This window comes from Octopus bimaculoides, unplaced genomic scaffold (assembly GCF_046866305.1).
Source record: "Octopus bimaculoides isolate indiv1 unplaced genomic scaffold, ASM4686630v1 contig88, whole genome shotgun sequence".
Classification (NCBI taxonomy): domain Eukaryota; kingdom Metazoa; phylum Mollusca; class Cephalopoda; order Octopoda; family Octopodidae; genus Octopus; species Octopus bimaculoides.
Genome location: NW_028315338.1, coordinates 105523 through 130617, shown reverse-complemented (window position 1 = coordinate 130617; position 25095 = coordinate 105523). Strand labels below are relative to the sequence as shown.

Genomic DNA, 25095 nt, shown 5'->3' with positions numbered 1-25095 from the left:
ATGAAACTGGTACTCAGTTTATCGACCTCGTAAAGATGAAACACAAAACTCGTAAAGATGTACATAAAGACAGACGACACTGTCATTTATTTAATGTGGATTACATAAGAATGAAAAATCAAAGAACTTTCAAAACAATAATAAACGAAGTGGTAACGCTGTCTGGACAAAAAACATGTTAGTCAATGTGTATTAAAACAATATCTTTTACATACCTACTAAAATGACGGGATATATAGATCACAGGATGTATAAGACCTCCGCTGCAAAACAGTTTTGTTCTTTAGCAATTTTTCACACCAAAATTTTAAGTGCTTAACAAGTAGACTTCGATTTCTTGTGGAGAGAGAGCAGGAGAGAGTGAATGAGCAAAGGTATGTTTTGTCTTCACACCCTGAACTGCTTTATCTACCAACGTACTGTCAATTTGAATAGCTGGTCCCTCTGTTGGGGACCAGCGATAACAGTTACTTGTCGATATATGCATAACTGGAAGGACAAATCCCTTTTTGGCTTTAGTTAATATGTATATATCCGTGTACACTGTGGGTACATAAATGAGCTATCCATGGCTCCAATTGATGTTTTACTATTTAAACGAGGTAGGACCACTAAGGATAAAGGAAGATAATGATGAAAACACAAGAAAGACCAAATCAATGTCACTTAAAATTTTTATTCATTATTCCCATTCTTTTCTTCTCTCCCAACAAATTCCTCAAAAGTCCAGCACAATCCCTCTCTCTCTTTCGGAGAGGCACAAGCACATACACAGACATGTACACACATGGCATTAACTTCCGCCTACCAAATTCAATCACAAAGCTTCGGTCGGCCCGGGGTTATAGCAAAAGACACTCGCCCAAGATGCCACGCGATGCGACTGAACCTGAAACCATGTAGCTGGGAAGCAAGCTTCCTAACCACACAGCCATCTCTTCAAAAATCAAAGTCATCGCTGTGTTGATATATTTGGATATATACATGATACTAAAGTTGATATTCATGAATTTCATGTTGACGTTCATGAAACTTAAGTTGTTAACATCAAGCTTGAGGAGGAATAAAGCCTGTGTTTTAGCAGACAAAATATTCATACTTGTTGCTATTTTGTAATAAATTTTTATATTGATTCTGTTACACCTGTGTATGAATAGTCAAATGTCTACTTAAGTTACCTTTTTGAGGGAATGATTTACCACAGTTGTTACAATGATATGGCTTCTCTCCTGTATGGACACGTTTGTGAATAGTCAACTGACTATGTCCAGAGAATGATTTACCGCAGATATCACAATGATATGGCTTCTCTCCTGTATGTGTAAGTTTGTGCTTAGTTAAGTAATTGCTATCAAAGAATGATTTACCACAAATATCACAATGATATGGTCTTTCTCCAGTATGAATACGTTTGTGTCTAGTTAAGTCACTACTTTCAAAGTATGATTTACCACAGATGTCACAATGATATGGCTTCTCTCCTGTATGAACACGTTTGTGAATAGTCAACTGACTATTACAAATGTATGATTTACCACAGATTTCACAATGGTATGGCTTCTCTCCTGTATGTGTATCTTTGTGTGCTGTCACGGCACCACTATGACAGAATGATGGTTTGTCACCTGTATCCGGGTTTTTCTCTTGAGTTAAATCATTCATCATGGGAGGGGAATTTCTCATACATATCACAAAGATAGTGCTTATTTCATATCTACGATCTTGTCAATTTTCGGATTTTGTGTATTATCGGATCTTGTGAAATTTCCGAAGTCCTTTCCCCACCCTCTCATTGCTTTGTGCACCTTTCCTTTTTTTTCATATTCATTTCCTACACATTGTTTTAAACCCATTTCCGTATATTTTTTGGATTTTCATTTCCGGGTCACACAGAGGCAAGAACAGGAACGGACACACAGACACAGAGACAAGAACAAGCACACACGCACACGCAGACACAGAGGCAAGAACAAGCACGCACACAGACACAGCGTCAAAAAGCAGCACGGACACACAGACACAGAGGCTAGATTAAGCACACACGCACACGCAGCCGCAGAAGCAAGAACAAGCACGCACACAGACACAGAGGCAAAAAGCAGCACGGACACACAGACACAGAGGCTAGATTAAGCACACACGCACACGCAGACGCAGAAGCAAGAACAAGCACGCACACAGACACAGAGGCAAAAAGCAGCACGGACACACAGACACAGAGGCTAGATTAAGCACACACGCACACGCACACGCAGAAGCAAGAACAAGCACGCACACAGACACAGAGGCAAAAAGCAGGACGGACACACAGACACAGAGGCAAAAAGCAGGACGGACACACAGACACAGAGGCTAGATTAAGCACACACGCACACGCAGACACAGATGCAAGAACAAGAACGGACACACAGACACAGAGGCAAGAACAAGTACGCCCTCACACAGACAAGAACAGGCACGCACACACAACACGTTAGCTTTCTTCTCCTCCTCCCGTTTTAGCAGCCGTAACGAAGGTCACGGAGATATCCGAAGTGAACCGTCGAGTCATCACGGAAACAACCGTTCGTTTTCTGCTGCCTAGTCAACCACACTCAAATGCTGCTTATTACGTGCCATCGGCACAGTTTCGTGTCAGGCAGTAAATCTTTCCATGCTTCGATGGATTCTGACCACTGGAAACATTGACATTAAATAAATGACAGTCTCCGCTGTCTTTATGTTCATCTTTACGAGGTCGGCTTGGGGCTATAGCAGAAGACACTCGCCCAAGGTGCCACGTGATGGGACTGAACTTGAAACCATGTAGTCATTGCTGTGTTGATATATTTGGATATATATATGATACTAAACTTGATATTCATGAATTTCATGTTGATGTTCATGAAATAAAGCCTGTCTTTTAGCAGACAAAATATTCATAATTGTTCCTATGTTCTAATAAATTTTGATACTGATTATGTTACACCTGTATGAATAGTCAAATGTCTACTTAAGTGACCTTTTGTAGAAAATGATTTACCACAGGTGTCACAATGATATGGCTTCTCTCCTGTATGTGTATGTGTGTGTGATGTCAAAGGACTACTATTAGAGAGTGATTTACCACAGGTATCGCAATGATATGGCTTCTCACCTGTATGAATACGCTTGTGACTGTTCAAGACACAACTTTGAGAGAAACATTTACCACAGATATCACTACTATTTAAACGAGGTAGGACCATTAAGGTTAAAGGATGATGATGATGAAAACACAAGAAAGACCAAATCAACGTCACTTAAAATTTTTATTCATTATTCCCATTCTTTTCTTCTCTCCCAACAAATTCCTCAAAAGTCCAGCACAATCATCCTCAGAAATCAAAGTCATTGCTGTGTTGATATATTTGGATATATATATGATACTAAACTTGATATTCATGAATTTCATGTTGACATCCATGAAATAAAGCCTGTCTTTTAGCAGACAAAATATTCATAATTGTTGCTATGTTGTAATAAATTTTGATACTGATTATGCTACACATGTATGAATAGTCAAATGTCTACTTAAGTGACCTTTTTCAGAGAATGATTTACCGCAGATATCACAATGATATGGCTTCTCTCCTGTATGGACACGTTTGTGAATAGTCAAGAGATTATTCCAAATGTATGATTTACCACAGATATCACTGGGATATGGCTTTTCTCCTGTATGAATACGCTTGTGACTATTCCAGACACCACTTTGAGAGAAAGATTTACCACAGATATCACAATGATATGGCTTCTCTCCTGTATGTATACGTTTGTGTTCAGGCAAGTGACAACTTCTAGAGAATGATTTACCACATATGTCACAATGATATGGCTTCTCTCCTGTATGAACACGTTTGTGAATAGTCAACTGACTATTCCAAGTGTATGATTTACCACAGATATTACGATGATATGGCTTCTCTCTTGTATAAAGGTTTTTTGGTGTAGTTAAATGATTCATCGTGAGAGAATAATTCGTCATACATATCACAAAGATAGCATTTTTTTCATTTCTATGAATATATTTTTGTTCAGTTGAGTCTCTATTTTCAGGGAATAATTTAATGTTGTTTCTTTTATCTGAGATCTTGTTTAATATGTAAATCAGGATGTGAAAACTGTCCACTCCTTTGTAAAGTTATCCAAGCTTAAGTAACCGGCAAAGCAATCACCTCCTCTATATTCCAGACAGCAAAGACTTGAAATTGTTGCTGTGAATTCCATCGTCCAGAAGAAATATTTCGCAGTATTTTGTCATAGACTTTCTTCAGATAAAGAGGTTGATGTATTGATGAATGCTCCTCATAAATATATCGTCTTCCTTTAGTCAATAAAAGTTGATGAAAATATCAAAGGCACGTCTGAATGAAGAAATTTCTTTTCTGTCAACAGGATGTGATATTCTGAAACAGAAAAAGAAACTAAGATAAAGAAGACAGTTAAATGACATAACAAATCAAGATTGCAAACATTCTTTTCTACTCTAATAACAAGGCCCAAAATTTGTGGGGAGGGGCGAGACAATTAGATCGACTCCTGTATGAAACTGGTACTCAGTTTATCGACCTCGTAAAGATGAAACACAAAACTCGTAAAGATGTACATAAAGACAGACGACACTGTCATTTATTTAATGTGGATTACATAAGAATGAAAAATCAAAGAACTTTCAAAACAATAATAAACGAAGTGGTAACGCTGTCTGGACAAAAAACATTTTAGTCAATGTGTATTAAAACAATATCTTTTACATACCTACTAAAATGACGGGATATATAGATCACAGGATGTATAAGACCTCCGCTGCAAAACAGTTTTGTTCTTTAGCAATTTTTCACACCAAAATTTTAAGTGCTTAACAAGTAGACTTCGATTTCTTGTGGAGAGAGAGCAGGAGAGAGTGAATGAGCAAAGGTATGTTTTGTCTTCACACCCTGAACTGCTTTATCTACCAACGTACTGTCAATTTGAATAGCTGGTCCCTCTGTTGGGGACCAGCGATAACAGTTACTTGTCGATATATGCATAACTGGAAGGACAAATCCCTTTTTGGCTTTAGTTAATATGTATATATCCGTGTACACTGTGGGTACATAAATGAGCTATCCATGGCTCCAATTGATGTTTTACTATTTAAACGAGGTAGGACCACTAAGGATAAAGGAAGATAATGATGAAAACACAAGAAAGACCAAATCAATGTCACTTAAAATTTTTATTCATTATTCCCATTCTTTTCTTCTCTCCCAACAAATTCCTCAAAAGTCCAGCACAATCCCTCTCTCTCTTTCGGAGAGGCACAAGCACATACACAGACATGTACACACATGGCATTAACTTCCGCCTACCAAATTCAATCACAAAGCTTCGGTCGGCCCGGGGTTATAGCAAAAGACACTCGCCCAAGATGCCACGCGATGCGACTGAACCTGAAACCATGTAGCTGGGAAGCAAGCTTCCTAACCACACAGCCATCTCTTCAAAAATCAAAGTCATCGCTGTGTTGATATATTTGGATATATACATGATACTAAAGTTGATATTCATGAATTTCATGTTGACGTTCATGAAACTTAAGTTGTTAACATCAAGCTTGAGGAGGAATAAAGCCTGTGTTTTAGCAGACAAAATATTCATACTTGTTGCTATTTTGTAATAAATTTTTATATTGATTCTGTTACACCTGTGTATGAATAGTCAAATGTCTACTTAAGTTACCTTTTTGAGGGAATGATTTACCACAGTTGTTACAATGATATGGCTTCTCTCCTGTATGGACACGTTTGTGAATAGTCAACTGACTATGTCCAGAGAATGATTTACTGCAGATATCGCAATGATATGGCTTCTCTCATGTATGTGTAAGTTTGTGCTTAGTTAAGTAATTGCTATCAAAGAATGATTTACCACAAATATCGCAATGATATGGTCTTTCTCCAGTATGAATACGTTTGTGTCTAGTTAAGTCACTACTTTCAAAGTATGATTTACCACAGATGTCACAATGATACTGTTTCTCTCCTGTATGAGTAAGTTTGTGTCTTGTCAAGGTATAACTTTGAGAGAATGGTTTACCACAAATATCACAATGATATGGCTTCTCTCCTGTATGTCTACGTCTGTGCTTAGTTAAGTCACTACTTTCAAAGAATGATTTACCACAGATATGACAACGATATGGCTTCTCTCCTGTATGTCTAAGCTTGTGTCTAGTCAACGTAGAACTCTCAGAGAATGATTTACCACAAATGTCACAATGATATGGCTTCTCTCCTGTATGAACACGTTTGTGAATAGTCAACTGACTATTACAAATGTATGATTTACCACAGATTTCACAATGGTATGGCTTCTCTCCTGTATGTGTATGTGTGTGTGATGTCAAAGGACTACTATTAGAGAGTGATTTACCACAGGTATCGCAATGATATGGCTTCTCACCTGTATGAATACGCTTGTGACTGTTCAAGACACAACTTTGAGAGAAACATTTACCACAGATATCACTACTATTTAAACGAGGTAGGACCATTAAGGTTAAAGGATGATGATGATGAAAACACAAGAAAGACCAAATCAACGTCACTTAAAATTTTTATTCATTATTCCCATTCTTTTCTTCTCTCCCAACAAATTCCTCAAAAGTCCAGCACAATCATCCTCAGAAATCAAAGTCATTGCTGTGTTGATATATTTGGATATATATATGATACTAAACTTGATATTCATGAATTTCATGTTGACATCCATGAAATAAAGCCTGTCTTTTAGCAGACAAAATATTCATAATTGTTGCTATGTTGTAATAAATTTTGATACTGATTATGCTACACATGTATGAATAGTCAAATGTCTACTTAAGTGACCTTTTTCAGAGAATGATTTACCGCAGATATCACAATGATATGGCTTCTCTCCTGTATGGACACGTTTGTGAATAGTCAAGAGATTATTCCAAATGTATGATTTACCACAGATATCACTGGGATATGGCTTTTCTCCTGTATGAATACGCTTGTGACTATTCCAGACACCACTTTGAGAGAAAGATTTACCACAGATATCACAATGATATGGCTTCTCTCCTGTATGTATACGTTTGTGTTCAGGCAAGTGACAACTTCTAGAGAATGATTTACCACATATGTCACAATGATATGGCTTCTCTCCTGTATGAACACGTTTGTGAATAGTCAACTGACTATTCCAAGTGTATGATTTACCACAGATATTACGATGATATGGCTTCTCTCTTGTATAAAGGTTTTTTGGTGTAGTTAAATGATTCATCGTGAGAGAATAATTCGTCATACATATCACAAAGATAGCATTTTTTTCATTTCTATGAATATATTTTTGTTCAGTTGAGTCTCTATTTTCAGGGAATAATTTAATGTTGTTTCTTTTATCTGAGATCTTGTTTAATATGTAAATCAGGATGTGAAAACTGTCCACTCCTTTGTAAAGTTATCCAAGCTTAAGTAACCGGCAAAGCAATCACCTCCTCTATATTCCAGACAGCAAAGACTTGAAATTGTTGCTGTGAATTCCATCGTCCAGAAGAAATATTTCGCAGTATTTTGTCATAGACTTTCTTCAGATAAAGAGGTTGATGTATTGATGAATGCTCCTCATAAATATATCGTCTTCCTTTAGTCAATAAAAGTTGATGAAAATATCAAAGGCACGTCTGAATGAAGAAATTTCTTTTCTGTCAACAGGATGTGATATTCTGAAACAGAAAAAGAAACTAAGATAAAGAAGACAGTTAAATGACATAACAAATCAAGATTGCAAACATTCTTTTCTACTCTAATAACAAGGCCCAAAATTTGTGGGGAGGGGCGAGACAATTAGATCGACTCCTGTATGAAACTGGTACTCAGTTTATCGACCTCGTAAAGATGAAACACAAAACTCGTAAAGATGTACATAAAGACAGACGACACTGTCATTTATTTAATGTGGATTACATAAGAATGAAAAATCAAAGAACTTTCAAAACAATAATAAACGAAGTGGTAACGCTGTCTGGACAAAAAACATTTTAGTCAATGTGTATTAAAACAATATCTTTTACATACCTACTAAAATGACGGGATATATAGATCACAGGATGTATAAGACCTCCGCTGCAAAACAGTTTTGTTCTTTAGCAATTTTTCACACCAAAATTTTAAGTGCTTAACAAGTAGACTTCGATTTCTTGTGGAGAGAGAGCAGGAGAGAGTGAATGAGCAAAGGTATGTTTTGTCTTCACACCCTGAACTGCTTTATCTACCAACGTACTGTCAATTTGAATAGCTGGTCCCTCTGTTGGGGACCAGCGATAACAGTTACTTGTCGATATATGCATAACTGGAAGGACAAATCCCTTTTTGGCTTTAGTTAATATGTATATATCCGTGTACACTGTGGGTACATAAATGAGCTATCCATGGCTCCAATTGATGTTTTACTATTTAAACGAGGTAGGACCACTAAGGATAAAGGAAGATAATGATGAAAACACAAGAAAGACCAAATCAATGTCACTTAAAATTTTTATTCATTATTCCCATTCTTTTCTTCTCTCCCAACAAATTCCTCAAAAGTCCAGCACAATCCCTCTCTCTCTTTCGGAGAGGCACAAGCACATACACAGACATGTACACACATGGCATTAACTTCCGCCTACCAAATTCAATCACAAAGCTTCGGTCGGCCCGGGGTTATAGCAAAAGACACTCGCCCAAGATGCCACGCGATGCGACTGAACCTGAAACCATGTAGCTGGGAAGCAAGCTTCCTAACCACACAGCCATCTCTTCAAAAATCAAAGTCATCGCTGTGTTGATATATTTGGATATATACATGATACTAAAGTTGATATTCATGAATTTCATGTTGACGTTCATGAAACTTAAGTTGTTAACATCAAGCTTGAGGAGGAATAAAGCCTGTGTTTTAGCAGACAAAATATTCATACTTGTTGCTATTTTGTAATAAATTTTTATATTGATTCTGTTACACCTGTGTATGAATAGTCAAATGTCTACTTAAGTTACCTTTTTGAGGGAATGATTTACCACAGTTGTTACAATGATATGGCTTCTCTCCTGTATGGACACGTTTGTGAATAGTCAACTGACTATGTCCAGAGAATGATTTACTGCAGATATCGCAATGATATGGCTTCTCTCATGTATGTGTAAGTTTGTGCTTAGTTAAGTAATTGCTATCAAAGAATGATTTACCACAAATATCGCAATGATATGGTCTTTCTCCAGTATGAATACGTTTGTGTCTAGTTAAGTCACTACTTTCAAAGTATGATTTACCACAGATGTCACAATGATACTGTTTCTCTCCTGTATGAGTAAGTTTGTGTCTTGTCAAGGTATAACTTTGAGAGAATGGTTTACCACAAATATCACAATGATATGGCTTCTCTCCTGTATGTCTACGTCTGTGCTTAGTTAAGTCACTACTTTCAAAGAATGATTTACCACAGATATGACAACGATATGGCTTCTCTCCTGTATGTCTAAGCTTGTGTCTAGTCAACGTAGAACTCTCAGAGAATGATTTACCACAAATGTCACAATGATATGGCTTCTCTCCTGTATGAACACGTTTGTGAATAGTCAACTGACTATTACAAATGTATGATTTACCACAGATTTCACAATGGTATGGCTTCTCTCCTGTATGTGTATGTGTGTGTGATGTCAAAGGACTACTATTAGAGAGTGATTTACCACAGGTATCGCAATGATATGGCTTCTCACCTGTATGAATACGCTTGTGACTGTTCAAGACACAACTTTGAGAGAAACATTTACCACAGATATCACTACTATTTAAACGAGGTAGGACCATTAAGGTTAAAGGATGATGATGATGAAAACACAAGAAAGACCAAATCAACGTCACTTAAAATTTTTATTCATTATTCCCATTCTTTTCTTCTCTCCCAACAAATTCCTCAAAAGTCCAGCACAATCATCCTCAGAAATCAAAGTCATTGCTGTGTTGATATATTTGGATATATATATGATACTAAACTTGATATTCATGAATTTCATGTTGACATCCATGAAATAAAGCCTGTCTTTTAGCAGACAAAATATTCATAATTGTTGCTATGTTGTAATAAATTTTGATACTGATTATGCTACACATGTATGAATAGTCAAATGTCTACTTAAGTGACCTTTTTCAGAGAATGATTTACCGCAGATATCACAATGATATGGCTTCTCTCCTGTATGGACACGTTTGTGAATAGTCAAGAGATTATTCCAAATGTATGATTTACCACAGATATCACTGGGATATGGCTTTTCTCCTGTATGAATACGCTTGTGACTATTCCAGACACCACTTTGAGAGAAAGATTTACCACAGATATCACAATGATATGGCTTCTCTCCTGTATGTATACGTTTGTGTTCAGGCAAGTGACAACTTCTAGAGAATGATTTACCACATATGTCACAATGATATGGCTTCTCTCCTGTATGAACACGTTTGTGAATAGTCAACTGACTATTCCAAGTGTATGATTTACCACAGATATTACGATGATATGGCTTCTCTCTTGTATAAAGGTTTTTTGGTGTAGTTAAATGATTCATCGTGAGAGAATAATTCGTCATACATATCACAAAGATAGCATTTTTTTCATTTCTATGAATATATTTTTGTTCAGTTGAGTCTCTATTTTCAGGGAATAATTTAATGTTGTTTCTTTTATCTGAGATCTTGTTTAATATGTAAATCAGGATGTGAAAACTGTCCACTCCTTTGTAAAGTTATCCAAGCTTAAGTAACCGGCAAAGCAATCACCTCCTCTATATTCCAGACAGCAAAGACTTGAAATTGTTGCTGTGAATTCCATCGTCCAGAAGAAATATTTCGCAGTATTTTGTCATAGACTTTCTTCAGATAAAGAGGTTGATGTATTGATGAATGCTCCTCATAAATATATCGTCTTCCTTTAGTCAATAAAAGTTGATGAAAATATCAAAGGCACGTCTGAATGAAGAAATTTCTTTTCTGTCAACAGGATGTGATATTCTGAAACAGAAAAAGAAACTAAGATAAAGAAGACAGTTAAATGACATAACAAATCAAGATTGCAAACATTCTTTTCTACTCTAATAACAAGGCCCAAAATTTGTGGGGAGGGGCGAGACAATTAGATCGACTCCTGTATGAAACTGGTACTCAGTTTATCGACCTCGTAAAGATGAAACACAAAACTCGTAAAGATGTACATAAAGACAGACGACACTGTCATTTATTTAATGTGGATTACATAAGAATGAAAAATCAAAGAACTTTCAAAACAATAATAAACGAAGTGGTAACGCTGTCTGGACAAAAAACATTTTAGTCAATGTGTATTAAAACAATATCTTTTACATACCTACTAAAATGACGGGATATATAGATCACAGGATGTATAAGACCTCCGCTGCAAAACAGTTTTGTTCTTTAGCAATTTTTCACACCAAAATTTTAAGTGCTTAACAAGTAGACTTCGATTTCTTGTGGAGAGAGAGCAGGAGAGAGTGAATGAGCAAAGATATGTTTTGTCTTCACACCCTGAACTGCTTTATCTACCAACGTACTGTCAATTTGAATAGCTGGTCCCTCTGTTGGGGACCAGCGATAACAGTTACTTGTCGATATATGCATAACTGGAAGGACAAATCCCTTTTTGGCTTTAGTTAATATGTATATATCCGTGTACACTGTGGGTACATAAATGAGCTATCCATGGCTCCAATTGATGTTTTACTATTTAAACGAGGTAGGACCACTAAGGATAAAGGAAGATAATGATGAAAACACAAGAAAGACCAAATCAATGTCACTTAAAATTTTTATTCATTATTCCCATTCTTTTCTTCTCTCCCAACAAATTCCTCAAAAGTCCAGCACAATCCCTCTCTCTCTTTCGGAGAGGCACAAGCACATACACAGACATGTACACACATGGCATTAACTTCCGCCTACCAAATTCAATCACAAAGCTTCGGTCGGCCCGGGGTTATAGCAAAAGACACTCGCCCAAGATGCCACGCGATGCGACTGAACCTGAAACCATGTAGCTGGGAAGCAAGCTTCCTAACCACACAGCCATCTCTTCAAAAATCAAAGTCATCGCTGTGTTGATATATTTGGATATATACATGATACTAAAGTTGATATTCATGAATTTCATGTTGACGTTCATGAAACTTAAGTTGTTAACATCAAGCTTGAGGAGGAATAAAGCCTGTGTTTTAGCAGACAAAATATTCATACTTGTTGCTATTTTGTAATAAATTTTTATATTGATTCTGTTACACCTGTGTATGAATAGTCAAATGTCTACTTAAGTTACCTTTTTGAGGGAATGATTTACCACAGTTGTTACAATGATATGGCTTCTCTCCTGTATGGACACGTTTGTGAATAGTCAACTGACTATGTCCAGAGAATGATTTACTGCAGATATCGCAATGATATGGCTTCTCTCATGTATGTGTAAGTTTGTGCTTAGTTAAGTAATTGCTATCAAAGAATGATTTACCACAAATATCGCAATGATATGGTCTTTCTCCAGTATGAATACGTTTGTGTCTAGTTAAGTCACTACTTTCAAAGTATGATTTACCACAGATGTCACAATGATACTGTTTCTCTCCTGTATGAGTAAGTTTGTGTCTTGTCAAGGTATAACTTTGAGAGAATGGTTTACCACAAATATCACAATGATATGGCTTCTCTCCTGTATGTCTACGTCTGTGCTTAGTTAAGTCACTACTTTCAAAGAATGATTTACCACAGATATGACAACGATATGGCTTCTCTCCTGTATGTCTAAGCTTGTGTCTAGTCAACGTAGAACTCTCAGAGAATGATTTACCACAAATGTCACAATGATATGGCTTCTCTCCTGTATGAACACGTTTGTGAATAGTCAACTGACTATTACAAATGTATGATTTACCACAGATTTCACAATGGTATGGCTTCTCTCCTGTATGTGTATGTGTGTGTGATGTCAAAGGACTACTATTAGAGAGTGATTTACCACAGGTATCGCAATGATATGGCTTCTCACCTGTATGAATACGCTTGTGACTGTTCAAGACACAACTTTGAGAGAAACATTTACCACAGATATCACTACTATTTAAACGAGGTAGGACCATTAAGGTTAAAGGATGATGATGATGAAAACACAAGAAAGACCAAATCAACGTCACTTAAAATTTTTATTCATTATTCCCATTCTTTTCTTCTCTCCCAACAAATTCCTCAAAAGTCCAGCACAATCATCCTCAGAAATCAAAGTCATTGCTGTGTTGATATATTTGGATATATATATGATACTAAACTTGATATTCATGAATTTCATGTTGACATCCATGAAATAAAGCCTGTCTTTTAGCAGACAAAATATTCATAATTGTTGCTATGTTGTAATAAATTTTGATACTGATTATGCTACACATGTATGAATAGTCAAATGTCTACTTAAGTGACCTTTTTCAGAGAATGATTTACCGCAGATATCACAATGATATGGCTTCTCTCCTGTATGGACACGTTTGTGAATAGTCAAGAGATTATTCCAAATGTATGATTTACCACAGATATCACTGGGATATGGCTTTTCTCCTGTATGAATACGCTTGTGACTATTCCAGACACCACTTTGAGAGAAAGATTTACCACAGATATCACAATGATATGGCTTCTCTCCTGTATGTATACGTTTGTGTTCAGGCAAGTGACAACTTCTAGAGAATGATTTACCACATATGTCACAATGATATGGCTTCTCTCCTGTATGAACACGTTTGTGAATAGTCAACTGACTATTCCAAGTGTATGATTTACCACAGATATTACGATGATATGGCTTCTCTCTTGTATAAAGGTTTTTTGGTGTAGTTAAATGATTCATCGTGAGAGAATAATTCGTCATACATATCACAAAGATAGCATTTTTTTCATTTCTATGAATATATTTTTGTTCAGTTGAGTCTCTATTTTCAGGGAATAATTTAATGTTGTTTCTTTTATCTGAGATCTTGTTTAATATGTAAATCAGGATGTGAAAACTGTCCACTCCTTTGTAAAGTTATCCAAGCTTAAGTAACCGGCAAAGCAATCACCTCCTCTATATTCCAGACAGCAAAGACTTGAAATTGTTGCTGTGAATTCCATCGTCCAGAAGAAATATTTCGCAGTATTTTGTCATAGACTTTCTTCAGATAAAGAGGTTGATGTATTGATGAATGCTCCTCATAAATATATCGTCTTCCTTTAGTCAATAAAAGTTGATGAAAATATCAAAGGCACGTCTGAATGAAGAAATTTCTTTTCTGTCAACAGGATGTGATATTCTGAAACAGAAAAAGAAACTAAGATAAAGAAGACAGTTAAATGACATAACAAATCAAGATTGCAAACATTCTTTTCTACTCTAATAACAAGGCCCAAAATTTGTGGGGAGGGGCGAGACAATTAGATCGACTCCTGTATGAAACTGGTACTCAGTTTATCGACCTCGTAAAGATGAAACACAAAACTCGTAAAGATGTACATAAAGACAGACGACACTGTCATTTATTTAATGTGGATTACATAAGAATGAAAAATCAAAGAACTTTCAAAACAATAATAAACGAAGTGGTAACGCTGTCTGGACAAAAAACATTTTAGTCAATGTGTATTAAAACAATATCTTTTACATACCTACTAAAATGACGGGATATATAGATCACAGGATGTATAAGACCTCCGCTGCAAAACAGTTTTGTTCTTTAGCAATTTTTCACACCAAAATTTTAAGTGCTTAACAAGTAGACTTCGATTTCTTGTGGAGAGAGAGCAGGAGAGAGTGAATGAGCAAAGGTATGTTTTGTCTTCACACCCTGAACTGCTTTATCTACCAACGTACTGTCAATTTGAATAGCTGGTCCCTCTGTTGGGGACCAGCGATAACAGTTACTTGTCGATATATGCATAACTGGAAGGACAAATCCCTTTTTGGCTTTAGTTAATATGTATATATCCGTGTACACTGTGGGTACATAAATGAGCTATCCATGGCTCCAATTGATGTTTTACTATTTAAACGAGGTAGGACCACTAAGGATAAAGGAAGATAATGATGAAAACACAAGAAAGACCAAATCAATGTCACTTAAAATTTTTATTCATTATTCCCATTCTTTTCTTCTCTCCCAACAAATTCCTCAAAAGTCCAGCACAATCCCTCTCTCTCTTTCGGAGAGGCACAAGCACATACACAGACATGTACACACATGGCATTAACTTCCGCCTACCAAATTCAATCACAAAGCTTCGGTCGGCCCGGGGTTATAGCAAAAGACACTCGCCCAAGATGCCACGCGATGCGACTGAACCTGAAACCATGTAGCTGGGAAGCAAGCTTCCTAACCACACAGCCATCTCTTCAAAAATCAAAGTCATCGCTGTGTTGATATATTTGGATATATACATGATACTAAAGTTGATATTCATGAATTTCATGTTGACGTTCATGAAACTTAAGTTGTTAACATCAAGCTTGAGGAGGAATAAAGCCTGTGTTTTAGCAGACAAAATATTCATACTTGTTGCTATTTTGTAATAAATTTTTATATTGATTCTGTTACACCTGTGTATGAATAGTCAAATGTCTACTTAAGTTACCTTTTTGAGGGAATGATTTACCACAGTTGTTACAATGATATGGCTTCTCTCCTGTATGGACACGTTTGTGAATAGTCAACTGACTATGTCCAGAGAATGATTTACTGCAGATATCGCAATGATATGGCTTCTCTCATGTATGTGTAAGTTTGTGCTTAGTTAAGTAATTGCTATCAAAGAATGATTTACCACAAATATCACAATGATATGGTCTTTCTCCAGTATGAATACGTTTGTGTCTAGTTAAGTCACTACTTTCAAAGTATGATTTACCACAGATGTCACAATGATATGGCTTCTCTCCTGTATGAACACGTTTGTGAATAGTCAACTGACTATTACAAATGTATGATTTACCACAGATTTCACAATGGTATGGCTTCTCTCCTGTATGTGTATCTTTGTGTGCTGTCAAGGCACCACTATGACAGAATGATGGTTTGTCACCTGTATCCGGGTTTTTCTCTTGAGTTAAATCATTCATCATGGGAGGGGAATTTCTCATACATATCACAAAGATAGTGCTTATTTCATATCTACGATCTTGTCAATTTTCGGATTTTGTGTATTATCGGATCTTGTGAAATTTCCGAAGTCCTTTCCCCACCCTCTCATTGCTTTGTGCACCTTTCCTTTTTTTTCATATTCATTTCCTACACATTGTTTTAAACCCATTTCCGTATATTTTTTGGATTTTCATTTCCGGGTCACACAGAGGCAAGAACAGGAACGGACACACAGACACAGAGACAAGAACAAGCACACACGCACACGCAGACACAGAGGCAAGAACAAGCACGCACACAGACACAGAGGCAAAAAGCGGTACGGACACACAGACACAGAGGCAAAAGCAGCACGGACGCGGAGGCTAGATTAAGCACACACGCACACGCAGACACAGAAGCAAGAACAAGCACACACACAGACACAGAGGCAAAAAGCGGTACGGACACACAGACACAGAAGCTAGATTAAGCACACACGCACACGCAGACGCAGAAGCAAGAACAAGCACGCACACAGACACAGAGGCAAAAAGCAGCACGGACACACAGACACAGAAGCTAGATTAAGCACACACGCACACGCAGACGCAGAAGCAAGAACAAGCACGCACACAGACACAGAGGCAAAAAGCAGCACGGACACACAGACACAGAGGCTAGATTAAGCACACACGCACACGCAGACGCAGAAGCAAGAACAAGCACGCACACAGACACAGAGGCAAAAAGCAGCACGGACACACAGACACAGAGGCTAGATTAAGCACACACGCACACGCAGACGCAGATGCAAGAACAAGCACGCACACAGACACAGAGGCAAAAAGCAGCACGGACACACAGTCACAGAGGCTAGATTAAGCACACACGCACACGCAGACGCAGAAGCAAGAACAAGCACGCACACAGACACAGAGGCAAAAAGCAGCACGGACACACAGACACAGAGGCTAGATTAAGCACACACGCACACGCAGACGCAGAAGCAAGAACAAGCACGCACACAGACACAGAGGCAAAAAGCAGGACGGACACACAGACACAGAGGCTAGATTAAGCACACACGCACACGCAGACACAGATGCAAGAACAAGAACGGACACACAGACACAGAGGCAAGAACAAGTACGCCCTCACACAGACAAGAACAGGCACGCACACACAACACGTTAGCTTTCTTCTCCTCCTCCCGTTTTAGCAGCCGTAACGAAGGTCACGGAGATATCCGAAGTGAACCGTCGAGTCATCACGGAAACAACCGTTCGTTTTCTGCTGCCTAGTCAACCACACTCAAATGCTGCTTATTACGTGCCATCGGCACAGTTTCGTGTCAGGCAGTAAATCTTTCCATGCTTCGATGGATTCTGACCACTGGAAACATTGACATTAAATAAATGACAGTCTCCGCTGTCTTTATGTTCATCTTTACGAGGTCGGCTTGGGGCTATAGCAGAAGACACTCGCCCAAGGTGCCACGTGATGGGACTGAACTTGAAACCATGTAGTCATTGCTGTGTTGATATATTTGGATATATATATGATACTAAACTTGATATTCATGAATTTCATGTTGATGTTCATGAAATAAAGCCTGTCTTTTAGCAGACAAAATATTCATAATTGTTCCTATGTTCTAATAAATTTTGATACTGATTATGTTACACCTGTATGAATAGTCAAATGTCTACTTAAGTGACCTTTTGTAGAAAATGATTTACCACAGGTGTCACAATGATATGGCTTCTCTCCTGTATGTGTATCTTTGTGTGCTGTCACGGCACCACTATGACAGAATGATGGTTTGTCACCTGTATCCGGGTTTTTCTCTTGAGTTAAATCATTCATAATGGGAGGGGAATTTCTCATACATATCACAAAGATAGTGCTTATTTCATATCTACGATCTTGTCAATTTTCGGATCCTGTGAATTATCGGATCTTGTGAATTTTCCGAAGTCCTTTCCCCACCCTCTCATTGCTTTGTGCACCTTTTCTTTTTTTTTCATATTCATTTCCTACACATTGTTTTAAACCCATTTCCGTATATTTTTTGGATTTTCATTTCCGGGTCACACAGAGGCAAGAACAGGAACGGACACACAGACACAGAGACAAGAACAAGCACACACGCACACGCAGACACAGAGGCAAGAACAAGCACGCACACAGACACAGGGACAAAAAGTGGCACGGACACACAGACACAGAGGCAAAAAGCAGCACGGACACAGAAGCTAGATTAAGCACACACGCACACGCAGACACAGAGGCAAGAACAAGCACACACACAGACACAGAGGCAAAAAGCGGTACGGACACACAGACACAGAGGCAAAAGCAGCACGGACGCGGAGGCTAGATTAAGCACACACGCACACGCAGACGCAGAAGCAAGAACGAGCACGCACACAGACACAGCGGCAAAAAGCAGCACGGACACACAGACACAGAAGCTAGATTAAGCACACACGCACACGCAGACGCAGAAGCAAGAACAAGCACGCACACAGACACAGAGGCAAAAAGCAGCACGGACACACAGACACAGAGGCTAGATTAAGCACACACGCACACGCAGACACAGAGGCAAGAACAAGCACACACACAGACACAGAGGCAAAAAGCGGTACGGACACACAGACACAGAGGCAAAAGCAGCACGGACGCGGAGGCTAGATTAAGCACACACGCACACGCAGACGCAGAAGCAAGAACGAGCACGCACACAGACACAGCGGCAAAAAGCAGCACGGACACACAGACACAGAAGCTAGATTAAGCACACACGCACACGCAGACGCAGAAGCAAGAACAAGCACGCACACAGACACAGAGGCAAAAAGCAGCACGGACACACAGACACAGAGGCTAGATTAAGCACACACGCACACGCAGACGTAGATGCAAGAACAACAACGGACACACAGACACAGTGGCAAGAACGAGCACGTTCGCACACATAGAAACAGAGGCATGTTTCGGACGTTTACCTGACAATTGCTGAAATGGAAGGGGGAGAAGAAAGCTAATGCGTTGTGCGTGCGTGTGCGCTTGTTCCTGTGTGTGTGTGTGTCTGCGTTTGTGCGTCTGTGCGTGCTTAAACACGCACACACACATAGACAAGAACAAGCAGGCACACACACACACACAGACAAGAACAGGCACGCACACACAACCCGTTAGCTTTCTTCTCCTCCTCCCGTTTTAGCAGCCGTAATGAAGGTCACGGAGATATCCGAAGTGAACCGTCGAGTCATCACGGAAACAACCGTTCGTTTTCTGCTGCCTAGTCAACCACACTCAAATGCTGCTTATTACGTGCCATCGGCACAGTTTCGTGTCAGGCAGTAAATCTTTCCATGCTTCAATGGATTCTGACCACTGGAAACATTGACATTAAATAAATGACAGTCTCCGCTGTCTTTATGTTCATCTTTACGAGGTCGATAAATTGAGTACCAGTTGCATACTGCGGTCAATCTAATTGTCTCGCCCCTCCCCACAAATTTTGGGCCTTGTTATTAGAGTAGAAAAGAATATTTGCAATCTTGATTTGTTATGTCATTTAACTGTCTTCTTTATCTTAGTTTCTTTTTCTATTTCAGAATATCACATCCTGTTGACAGAAAACAAATTTCTTCATTCAGATGTGCCTTTCATATTTTCATCAACTTTTATTGTTCCTCAAAAGTCCAGAACAATCCCTCTCTCTCTTTCGGAGAGGCACAAGCACATACACAGACATGTACACACACGGCAGTAACTTCCGCCTACCAAATTCAATCACAAAGCTTCGGTCGGCTTGGGGCTATAGCAGAAGACACTCGCCCAAGGTGCCACGTGATGGGACTGAACTTGAAACCATGTAGTCATTGCTGTGTTGATATATTTGGATATATATATGATACTAAACTTGATATTCATGAATTTCATGTTGATGTTCATGAAATAAAGCCTGTCTTTTAGCAGACAAAATATTCATAATTGTTCCTATGTTCTAATAAATTTTGATACTGATTATGTTACACCTGTATGAATAGTCAAATGTCTACTTAAGTGACCTTTTGTAGAAAATGATTTACCACAGGTGTCACAATGATATGGCTTCTCTCCTGTATGTGTACGTGGGTGTGATGTCAAAGGACTACTATTAGAGAGTCATTTACCACAGGTATCGCAATGATATGGCTTCTCACCTGTATGAATACGCTTGTGACTGTTCAAGACACAACTTTGAGAAAAACATTTACCACAGATATCACTATTTAAACGAGGTAGGACCATTAAGGTTAAAGGATGATGATGATGATGAAAACACAAGAAAGACCAAATCAACGTCACTTAAAATTTTTATTCATTATTCCCATTCTTTTCTTCTCTCCCAACAAATTCCTCAAAAGTCCAGCACAATCATCCTCAGAAATCAAAGTCATTGCTGTGTTGATATATTTGGATATATATATGATACTAAACTTGATATTCATGAATTTCATGTTGACATCCATGAAATAAAGCCTGTCTTTTAGCAGACAAAATATTCATAATTGTTGCTATGTTGTAATAAATTTTGATACTGATTATGCTACACATGTATGAATAGTCAAATGTCTACTTAAGTGACCTTTTTCAGAGAATGATTTACCGCAGATATCACAATGATATGGCTTCTCTCCTGTATGAACACGTTTGTGAATAGTCAAGAGATTATTCCAAATGTATGATTTACCACAGATATCACTGGGATATGGCTTTTCTCCTGTATGAATACGCTTGTGACTATTCCAGACACCACTTTGAGAGAAAGATTTACCACAGATATCACAATGATATGGCTTCTCTCCTGTATGTATACGTTTGTGTTCAGGCAAGTCACAACTTCTAGAGAATGATTTACCACATATGTCACAATGATATGGCTTCTCTCCTGTATGAACACGTTTGTGAATAGTCAACTGACTATTCCAAGTGTATGATTTACCACAGATATTACGATGATATGGCTTCTCTCTTGTATAAAGGTTTTTTGGTGTAGTTAAATGATTCATCGTGAGAGAATAATTCGTCATACATATCACAAAGATAGCATTTTTTTCATTTCTATGAATATATTTTTGTTCAGTTGAGTCTCTATTTTCAGGGAATAATTTAATGTTGTTTCTTTTATCTGAGATCTTGTTTAATATGTAAATCAGGATGTGAAAACTGTCCACTCCTTTGTAAAGTTATCCAAGCTTAAGTAACAGGCAAAGCAATCACCTCCTCTATATTCCAGACAGCAAAGACTTGAAATTGTTGCTGTGAATTCCATCGTCCAGAAGAAATATTTCGCAGTATTTTGTCATAGACTTTCTTCAGATAAGGAGGTTGATGTATTGATGAATGGTCCTTATAAATATATCGTCTTCCTTTAGTCAATAAAAGTTGATGAAAATATCAAAGGCACATCTGAATGAAGAAATTTCTTTTCTGTCAACAGGATGTGATATTCTGAAACAGAAAAAGAAACTAAGATAAAGAAGACAGTTAAATGACATAACAAATCAAGATTGCAAACATTCTTTTCTACTCTAATAACAAGGCCCAAAATTTGTGGGGAGGGGCGAGACAATTAGATCGACTCCTGTATGAAACTGGTACTCAGTTTATCGACCTCGTAAAGATGAAACACAAAACTCGTAAAGATGTACATAAAGACAGACGACACTGTCATTTATTTAATGTGGATTACATAAGAATGAAAAATCAAAGAACTTTCAAAACAATAATAAACGAAGTGGTAACGCTGTCTGGACAAAAAACATTTTAGTCAATGTGTATTAAAACAATATCTTTTACATACCTACTAAAATGACTGGATATATAGATCACAGGATGTATAAGACCTCCGCTGCAAAACAGTTTTGTTCTTTAGCAATTTTTCACACCAAAATTTTAAGTGCTTAACAAGTAGACTTCGATTTCTTGTGGAGAGAGAGCAGGAGAGAGTGAATGAGCAAAGGTATGTTTTGTCTTCACACCCTGAACTGCTTTATCTACCAACGTACTGTCAATTTGAATAGCTGGTCCCTCTGTTGGGGACCAGCGATAACAGTTACTTGTCGATATATGCATAACTGGAAGGACAAATCCCTTTTTGGCTTTAGTTAATATGTATATATCCGTGTACACTGTGGGTACATAAATGAGCTATCCATGGCTCCAATTGATGTTTTACTATTTAAACGAGGTAGGACCACTAAGGATAAAGGAAGATAATGATGAAAACACAAGAAAGACCAAATCAATGTCACTTAAAATTTTTATTCATTATTCCCATTCTTTTCTTCTCTCCCAACAAATTCCTCAAAAGTCCAGCACAATCCCTCTCTCTCTTTCGGAGAGGCACAAGCACATACACAGACATGTACACACATGGCATTAACTTCCGCCTACCAAATTCAATCACAAAGCTTCGGTCGGCCCGGGGTTATAGCAAAAGACACTCGCCCAAGATGCCACGCGATGCGACTGAACCTGAAACCATGTAGCTGGGAAGCAAGCTTCCTAACCACACAGCCATCTCTTCAAAAATCAAAGTCATCGCTGTGTTGATATATTTGGATATATACATGATACTAAAGTTGATATTCATGAATTTCATGTTGACGTTCATGAAACTTAAGTTGTTAACATCAAGCTTGAGGAGGAATAAAGCCTGTGTTTTAGCAGACAAAATATTCATACTTGTTGCTATTTTGTAATTAATTTTTATATTGATTCTGTTACACCTGTGTATGAATAGTCAAATGTCTACTTAAGTTACCTTTTTGAGGGAATGATTTACCACAGTTGTTACAATGATATGGCTTCTCTCCTGTATGGACACGTTTGTGAATAGTCAACTGACTATGTCCAGAGAATGATTTACTGCAGATATCGCAATGATATGGCTTCTCTCATGTATGTGTAAGTTTGTGCTTAGTTAAGTAATTGCTATCAAAGAATGATTTACCACAAATATCGCAATGATATGGTCTTTCTCCAGTATGAATACGTTTGTGTCTAGTTAAGTCACTACTTTCAAAGTATGATTTACCACAGATGTCACAATGATACTGTTTCTCTCCTGTATGAGTAAGTTTGTGTCTTGTCAAGGTATAACTTTGAGAGAATGATTTACCACAAATATCACAATGATATGGCTTCTCTCCTGTATGTCTACGTCTGTGCTTAGTTAAGTCACTACTTTCAAAGAATGATTTACCACAGATATGACAACGATATGGCTTCTCTCCTGTATGTCTAAGCTTGTGTCTAGTCAACGTAGAACTCTCAGAGAATGATTTACCACAAATGTCACAATGATATGGCTTCTCTCCAGTATGAACACGTTTGTGAATAGTCACCTGACTATTACAAATGTATGATTTACCACAGATTTCACAATGGTATGGCTTCTCTCCTGTATGTGTATCTTTGTGTGCTGTCACGGCACCACTATGACAGAATGATGGTTTGTCACCTGTATCCGGGTTTTTCTCTTGAGTTAAATCATTCATAATGGGAGGGGAATTTCTCATACATATCACAAAGATAGTGCTTATTTCATATCTACGATCTTGTCAATTTTCGGATCCTGTGAATTATCGGATCTTGTGAATTTTCCGAAGTCCTTTCCCCACCCTCTCATTGCTTTGTGCACCTTTTCTTTTTTTTTCATATTCATTTCCTACACATTGTTTTAAACCCATTTCCGTATATTTTTTGGATTTTCATTTCCGGGTCACACAGAGGCAAGAACAGGAACGGACACACAGACACAGAGACAAGAACAAGCACACACGCACACGCAGACACAGAGGCAAGAACAAGCACGCACACAGACACAGGGACAAAAAGTGGCACGGACACACAGACACAGAGGCAAAAAGCAGCACGGACACAGAAGCTAGATTAAGCACACACGCACACGCAGACACAGAGGCAAGAACAAGCACACACACAGACACAGAGGCAAAAAGCGGTACGGACACACAGACACAGAGGCAAAAGCAGCACGGACGCGGAGGCTAGATTAAGCACACACGCACACGCAGACGCAGAAGCAAGAACGAGCACGCACACAGACACAGCGGCAAAAAGCAGCACGGACACACAGACACAGAAGCTAGATTAAGCACACACGCACACGCAGACGCAGAAGCAAGAACAAGCACGCACACAGACACAGAGGCAAAAAGCAGCACGGACACACAGACACAGAGGCTAGATTAAGCACACACGCACACGCAGACGTAGATGCAAGAACAACAACGGACACACAGACACAGTGGCAAGAACGAGCACGTTCGCACACATAGAAACAGAGGCATGTTTCGGACGTTTACCTGACAATTGCTGAAATGGAAGGGGGAGAAGAAAGCTAATGCGTTGTGCGTGCGTGTGCGCTTGTTCCTGTGTGTGTGTGTGTCTGCGTTTGTGCGTCTGTGCGTGCTTAAACACGCACACACACATAGACAAGAACAAGCAGGCACACACACACACACAGACAAGAACAGGCACGCACACACAACCCGTTAGCTTTCTTCTCCTCCTCCCGTTTTAGCAGCCGTAATGAAGGTCACGGAGATATCCGAAGTGAACCGTCGAGTCATCACGGAAACAACCGTTCGTTTTCTGCTGCCTAGTCAACCACACTCAAATGCTGCTTATTACGTGCCATCGGCACAGTTTCGTGTCAGGCAGTAAATCTTTCCATGCTTCAATGGATTCTGACCACTGGAAACATTGACATTAAATAAATGACAGTCTCCGCTGTCTTTATGTTCATCTTTACGAGGTCGATAAATTGAGTACCAGTTGCATACTGCGGTCAATC

At 38.4% G+C, this 25095-nt stretch overlaps 5 protein-coding genes across 5 annotated transcripts in view; all 5 read right to left on the bottom strand.

Annotated features, from left to right (window-relative positions):
• The window catches only part of LOC149129256 (uncharacterized), a 53149-nt gene that overhangs the window by 9804 nt on the left and 18250 nt on the right, over nt 1–25095 (bottom strand). Inside the window, exons 3-5 of the mRNA XM_089346668.1 lie at nt 15955–16137; nt 12632–13045; nt 1141–1577 (exon numbers count right to left, since the gene is read on the bottom strand). Of these exons, the coding sequence (XP_089202794.1) occupies nt 1141–1577; nt 12632–13045; nt 15955–16137 (1034 nt within the window). The remainder of the gene's footprint in view (nt 1–1140; nt 1578–12631; nt 13046–15954; nt 16138–25095) is intronic.
• LOC149129262 (uncharacterized) lies at nt 6614–9373 on the bottom strand. The gene is made up of 2 exons (XM_089346669.1): nt 8109–9373; nt 6614–7756 (listed from the first exon to the last, which is right to left on the bottom strand). Exon 2 carries the CDS (start codon nt 7333–7335, stop codon nt 6847–6849), a length of 489 nt encoding a protein of 162 aa, XP_089202795.1. The 5' UTR covers nt 7336–7756; nt 8109–9373; the 3' UTR covers nt 6614–6846.
• Nucleotides 9943–11582, bottom strand: LOC149129261 (uncharacterized). Its single transcript, XM_089346670.1, has 2 exons — nt 11438–11582; nt 9943–11085 (listed from the first exon to the last, which is right to left on the bottom strand). The coding sequence occupies exon 2, from the start codon at nt 10662–10664 to the stop codon at nt 10176–10178; it is 489 nt and encodes a 162-aa protein (XP_089202796.1). The 5' UTR covers nt 10665–11085; nt 11438–11582; the 3' UTR covers nt 9943–10175.
• LOC149129260 (uncharacterized) lies at nt 13259–16427 on the bottom strand. Its single transcript, XM_089346656.1, has 2 exons — nt 14767–16427; nt 13259–14414 (listed from the first exon to the last, which is right to left on the bottom strand). The coding sequence occupies exon 2, from the start codon at nt 13991–13993 to the stop codon at nt 13505–13507; it is 489 nt and encodes a 162-aa protein (XP_089202782.1). The 5' UTR covers nt 13994–14414; nt 14767–16427; the 3' UTR covers nt 13259–13504.
• LOC149129259 (uncharacterized) lies at nt 20572–24975 on the bottom strand. The gene is made up of 2 exons (XM_089346660.1): nt 24605–24975; nt 20572–21725 (listed from the first exon to the last, which is right to left on the bottom strand). Exon 2 carries the CDS (start codon nt 21302–21304, stop codon nt 20816–20818), a length of 489 nt encoding a protein of 162 aa, XP_089202786.1. The 5' UTR covers nt 21305–21725; nt 24605–24975; the 3' UTR covers nt 20572–20815.